This window comes from Python bivittatus, unplaced genomic scaffold (assembly GCF_059951505.1).
Source record: "Python bivittatus isolate LINGU-HERP-01145 unplaced genomic scaffold, Pbiv_v1 ctg000850_np1212, whole genome shotgun sequence".
NCBI lineage: Eukaryota > Metazoa > Chordata > Lepidosauria > Squamata > Pythonidae > Python > Python bivittatus.
In genome coordinates this window covers 7,919,655-7,926,090 of record NW_028277112.1, presented here as the reverse complement: position 1 = coordinate 7,926,090, position 6,436 = coordinate 7,919,655, and the positions used below count along the sequence as shown (strand labels likewise).

Genomic DNA, 6,436 nt, shown 5'->3' with positions numbered 1-6,436 from the left:
TCTACCAGCAAATCTTCTCATATTCATTGTTCTTTTTAAACATTCCCAAGACCAGCCTAGGGTTAAAAAATAAGCCTTCAGAGAAAGAAAAACAACTGATAAAAATATAGGTAAGATCTAAAATACCAGTAATATTGGGGCCCCTTCCTTCCTTCCTTCCTTCCTTCCTTCCTTCCTTCCTTCCTTCCTTCCTTCCTTCCTTCCTTCCTTCCTTCCTTCCTTCCTTCCTTCCTTCCTTCCTTCCTTCCTTCCTTCCTTCCTTCCTTCCTTCCTTCCTCCAAACATGTTTTATTTAGAAAACTTGCAGGAATTATACTGCCAACTGAATATAAAAATCCTTATCAAAAATGCCCTAATTTTATACAAAATATTAATCCAGGCATGTTTAATAACCACCTTGAAATTCCAAGAAAGACATGTGGACTACACTGTAGCAAGCAGATTGGGAACTGCTGTCCTAGCTTTTATTCACTTGCAAGCATTATACAGGAAAATACCATTTCCAATTCATTATAGCAAAAACAAGAATTCTGCAAATTGGTTGGCTGAATTTTTCCTGCTAAAACACTATAGAGTTAAGAACTAAATCAGAGCATATATTTTTTGTTTGTAAGTAGACGATCGGTCACATAACTATAATCTTTTATGAAGTGTAGTGCCTAAAGAGTTAACTTAACTGTCCAATCATATGACCTGGTTTACACATTATGGTTAATCTTGATTTATTTCATGTTGTTAAACTGCAGATAAGTAGGTTCACAGACTATAGTTAACATCAAGCATTATTTATAATCCCAAATGGTTTGGTTCATATAATGCATTATGCTAAACCAAACCATATTATGTCTCTGTGTGTGATCCCAATCTACATGTCTCTACTTCAAAATAGATTCTTTAGAAATCTTTCTCCTATCTATTCATAGTTTAGGGGTATTGCCTTTGCTACCTTGCCATGGAATTGATAGTTCTTCATCATTTTCAATGACATTGTTTACTTTAGATATGGCAGAACAATTAGTGAACTTTAGATCAAAGGAAAGTTCACAAGATCCAATATTCTGTTTTTCTGGGAATTTTGTAGGTAAGGAGGCAGTAACAATATAACTTTGATTGTGTTGATCATGTTAAGGTGTGGAATGATCTTAGGAAAATAGGAATCTCAGAACATCTTATACAAAACCCATCTACAAGACAGGAAGCCACAATACAGACAGAACATGACAAAACAGCCTGGATACAGGTTGACAAATGATTCAGACAAGGGTATATACTCTCTCCTTATTTAATCAACATATATGCTGGATATGAGGCTGGAAGATGAGCGAAGTTTTAAAATTGGAAGAAGAAATATTAATAACCTTCAATATGCTGATGACACTATTCTGATAGCTGAAAATGCAAATGCAAGCTCTTGTAATGAGTGTCAAGGAGCAGAGTGAAAAATGGGTCTGAGATTAAATATTAAAGACCAAACTAATAACAACCGATACAGCAACCAGCCTTAGAACTGACAATGAAAGGGTTGAATTGGTTGATAACATCTTTTTAAGATCAGCTATCAAGACTAAAGGAACCAAGAGTCACAGACTAGCATTTGGTGGGATAGGAATGAAGGTGTTGGAAAAAATATTCAGATGCTTTGATGTGTCTATACCTATAAAAGTCAGAATTGTACAGACACTAATTTTCCTTGTGACACTCTGTGGAAGCAAAATTTGGAACAACACATTTATACTTCTGAATTTTCACTGAAAGCACAAATGAACAGACTAAATTCTAGTATTTTGGACACATTACATGTCCACCTAGCTCTCTTGAAAAGTCTATATTTTCTGAGAAAGGTGAAGGGAAGGATGACCAACAGCAAGGTTGATGGACAGTTACAACTGCAAGTGCACTCTTGAGAGATCTGAAGAATCAGATTGAGGACATATTATCTAACTTAGAGTTGACACTGACTTGGTGGCACACAATCAATGTTTTATAAATTGCTAGCACAGTTGAACTGAAATCAAGTTTTAATTGAATATATTGCCATCTGCAGTTTTAGACAATCCAAGTTCCTCATGCAATACCTCTAATGGATTAAACCTTGATTGGAAATAGTATCTAGTTACCTTATCAGCTTGTTGCATTGTTTCTTCAGCTCTTTGCATTTCCCAATATATTGGGGAGATGCATCTCTCCTGTTACATTCAGGAAGATAGGAGGTATGTGTCAGAGGATGGTAAAAAGGGACACAAACTTTCCAAATCCCATATACAGTGTTTCTCTATTGTCAATTATATATTTCATATATACTTAATATAGATTATACCTTTATAAACTATACATGTACAGTCTTATAAAGACAATCTCAAATTGAGTTTAAAGAAAAAAAAAAGACTCTTTTCTGGGCTTCTTGGATTCCAGCACTGCTGTCAAACTTAACATCTGATGTACAAAAACTGCAGTTCTACCAGCCAGTTCACTCAGGTATCTTGGGTCTTGTTCCTGTGGAGTCTCCAACTGCGGATTCCTCCTCCTTGATGCAGTACCGCCAGTCCATACCATACCAAACAACTTCAAGAATGCCCAACTTCCTCCTTTATTATTTGTAACTGTACTTATGCAATCAAATGCTGCCGTTTTCTTTGAAATTCTAACTTTGACTAAATTATTCCTACATCTTGTGTCTAATGTTTTAAATTCTTTTTTTGTTTTTTTTGTTCCCATGCCAGGATGTCTAATAGGGTCCACAAGTACCTGGAATCTGCTATGGAAAGTTTGGGCACAAAGATGAGAATTCCAGATGCTGCCCACTTTCATCAGGTATTTTCAAATACACAACAAAGAACATGTAAATTATTGCTTACACAATCCACTACTACCATGTTTACTTAATTCTGTTATGTTTTCAATATTAATTTCCTGCTAAGCGAGCATAGGCTTGTGGTCCTAAATTAATGGTTTGCTTCATGTCACAATAAACCTGGATTATCTTACTAAACCACAGTAGCTTGGGTTACATATATCACTTATGTTACAATGGGTAAAATGGCATATTATGCTAAGTCCTTATAGCTTAGAGATATATATGAGCACAACTGTGAATATTAAAGCAAGTCATTTTAAGTGAATAAAAAGTTAACGACTAATATATAAGCAGTGTACATAATGAACCTAGGCTAAAATTGTAATTCTTTTGAATTATGGTAGCTTTATTTTCTATTTTGTAAAGCACTTGGAGTCATGAAAAGTAGGCTGATTTTATTTATTTAAATAGTTTATTCTGTTTACCCCTGCTTTGTGCTAGTGTTTAATAATAGCTTAATCTACCCTTTTAATGAGAAAGCTAACAATGTTCAGTATTAAAATTAAACTTTTTGTCCCTTCAGCTACATTAATACATCAAAGAAAATACGGTTAATTAGCAATAATTAATATTACAAAATAAACTTTAAAATTTTCATTTTCTTGATCCAAAATGGAGCTTTATTTACAATAGAAGCTATACTCAGAAGGATGCAAATTGATGAAAATCTCATGAACTCAGCAGGATTTTCTTACAATCAAAGCAATTCTGGGATAATCTGTAAGAATCAAGTGAAAAGCATCGTAAGAAATTTACACAGACACACATTCTGGGCAAGACTCCATTTTATGAACGACTCTTCAAGGAAACCTTATTAAGTAAAAATGTTTATTAGATCTATTCATGGCATCACAAGAATTATGATCTGGGTCTCTCCTTCTTGCCTTTGTACAAGGCTAGTAGAGAAACATTGGCTACTTTAACAACTTTGAAGCGAACTCCGGGAATGTCACCAACAGCATGACCCTTCCGACCAAAGCCAGCAACCAGGACTTCATCATTCTCCTAGTTTAAAACAAGAAAGCAAGAAATGCCTGATGACAAAAAACATAATATTTTTCCAATTTTTAGTCCCAAGAAAAAAAAGACTTAGTTTCATTCAATTAATCAATTTTCCCCTTCAATTAGGTGCCATATTATATCCACCAAGTGTCTTTACCTCAATAAAATTCAAACAGCCATCATTGGGAACAAAAGCTGTAATCTTCTTGCCATTCTTGATAAGCTGAACACGGACACACTTCCTGATGGCAGAATTTGGCTGTTTAGCCTCTACGCCACTGAAACATGAATTGTACAACACAGATGCTATTATAATAAATTTCTAAAGTACAGTAATAATGCTTAGTAACTAATTATACAATCTTCATGTTCTGAGTTCATCATCTTAAGGTCATAAAACCATGACATTGATGCTTGTGTTCCCATGTGCAAATGACAATCAAAACTACAGCACAATTTATAGCTTGTCCTGTTTAAACAGATTCATAGCAAAATCCAGGTATTATTACATCTCATTTTTACTATTTTCTGTGGATTTTACTCCAAGTAAGCATACATAAATCTGAAACGTTAATTTCACTTACTGTAAGAAAAGACTAACTTAACATTTAAGTATTAACGTGGATAAGGCTATAGTTCTATGCCCACTTACTTGGAAACAAACCCCATGGAACTCAACAAGACAAACAAGTCTGTCTGACTTCCATAGGGCTTGTTTCTAAGTAAGTAAGTAGACACATATAGGACAGTATCCTTAGGCAAAAGGTAGTAACTGATTATTTGGTTTAGAAGGAAAAAGGAAATAAACGTAACTCTTAAAAAGTTGCAAAGGACAGATTAAGGCTCGGTTTTATGTAGACCAGCGGTTCTCAAAGTGTGGGCTGGGAACTCCTGGGAGTTCCCAAGACCCTTTCAGGGGGTCCACAAAGTCAAATAAATATTTTTTAAATTATAACATTTTAATTTTTAATGCAGTAAATATAGATATAACCCACATAAACCAAAGATCTTTGGGGTCCTCAAATGTAAAAGGGTCAAGACACCAAAATGTTTGAGAACTGCTGATATAAAATAATACATATTACTCTATATCAGATACTACGCTAAGACAGTAGCTTTAAAGGTCTTACTCTTAACAAACATGTAAGTTTTATTTTGGATTTTTTGAAGGTATAGATACAAAAATATTCACTTCCAACAACGAATGCAAATTCTCTAAGGCTCCAATTCATATGGAGAATCAGGGGTACCCAAGCACCTCTAACAGCAACAGTCCAATGTATACCTAATTCCACACTGTTTTTGGGTGGCCACTTCATCTTACAGTTTCTCTAGTTAATAATGGGGAGACCTCACTTACACTTTTTCCAGGACAATTCCTTTAGCATGTGAAGCTCCCCCAAAAGGGTTGGCTTTCAAAGCAGTACCCAGATGGGCCTTTTTGTACTGTTTGTCATGCCACTTCTGTTCTCGGCGGTGACTGCGCAGCTTCCTGGCTGTACGAAGCCCACGACACTTGCCTAGAAAAAGGAAAGTTTAGGGATAAGAAGAAAAGTTTCCCTGGATTTAATGCGAAGGACCTCATTTCAACAGGTGTTAGTACTGATTTGTGTTTTTTAACTTTTATGCTGTTTTTATTTTGGGACCCATAGGTGACCCTTCATATTTTGGTGACATTAACTGTCATGACAAAGAAGCTATTTTCAGTCAGACCTACTTAATACTTGAAGCAATGACCATGAAAATGAGCAAACTCAGGGAGGCAGCAAAGGACAGGAAGGCCTGGCGCGATACAGTTCATGGGGTCACGAAGAGTCGGACACGACTTAACGACTGAACAACCACAAAGTTAATACTTGGATAGGATTCCCTGAGGGAAAACCAAGGCTGCAAACTAAATTGAAAAGTGAAAAAAGCGGCCTGGAAGAAGGTAGTGGAAAACTCCTTCTGAGCCCCTGCTAGGAAACTGAACAGGCGCGTCCGGGAAAATCATCAAGGGTCGAGCAGGACTCCAAGGAGACTTCTGCAAACTACTATTTATAAAAAAAACAAAACACTAACTGCAGAGAGCAGCATGTTAACAGACAATAAAGCCGAGCATTTTAATCTCTCTCTCTCTGTGTGTGTATACACACATACATACACACACACAGAGGCATAAACGTCTGGTAAAACTAAAGAGAGGCGCGGGATCGACACGTGGAGCGACCCAGATCAGCGCCGCAACCCTGCCTGGACACCGACCAAAGGGGTTATTGGCGTCCCCTTAAAGCGCGCCCTCCCTCACCGTACCCAGACACCCAAAAAGGAAAGGGCCGCTTATCCCGCGCGCCAAAGAAGCTGCGGCTCCGCTCACCCATTACGCTGAAGCTGGCCGGGCCGAGCACAAAAAGGCCCACAATCCGTTGCGGCAGCTCTACGTAACGGTGGCAAAGACCTCACGCAGGTGGGCTGCTCCGCGCCTGACTCGCCGGGTTTTACACTCTCTTTCACTGAGGGAAAAAAGAGGGCGAACGGCACCGTGGTCGCGGGAAGCTGAGCAGAAAAAACAAAACAAAAAACTGCTGGAGTGTGACCCTA

The 6,436-nt window shown here is 37.3% G+C and overlaps 1 protein-coding gene across 1 annotated transcript; it reads right to left on the bottom strand.

Moving 5' to 3' along the window:
* Window positions 1-3,663: 3,663 nt before the first annotated feature.
* Window positions 3,664-6,370, bottom strand: LOC103052694 (small ribosomal subunit protein uS12). Its single transcript, XM_007432615.3, has 4 exons — window positions 6,213-6,370; window positions 5,217-5,376; window positions 4,014-4,134; window positions 3,664-3,859 (listed from the first exon to the last, which is right to left on the bottom strand). The coding sequence occupies exons 1-4, from the start codon at window positions 6,214-6,216 to the stop codon at window positions 3,713-3,715; spliced, it is 432 nt and encodes a 143-aa protein (XP_007432677.1). The 5' UTR covers window positions 6,217-6,370; the 3' UTR covers window positions 3,664-3,712.
* Between the last annotated feature and the right edge of the window lie 66 nt (window positions 6,371-6,436).

Bases quoted from the DNA above. Each gene is read 5' to 3' on its own strand.
- LOC103052694 (XM_007432615.3), bottom strand. The intron at 4,135-5,216 runs GTAAGTGAGGTC...TTCATGTTTCAG, and splicing joins GGAATTGTCCTGGAAAAAGT to TGGCGTAGAGGCTAAACAGC. The intron at 3,860-4,013 runs GTAAAGACACTT...GTTTTAAACTAG, and splicing joins GCTGTTTGAATTTTATTGAG to GAGAATGATGAAGTCCTGGT.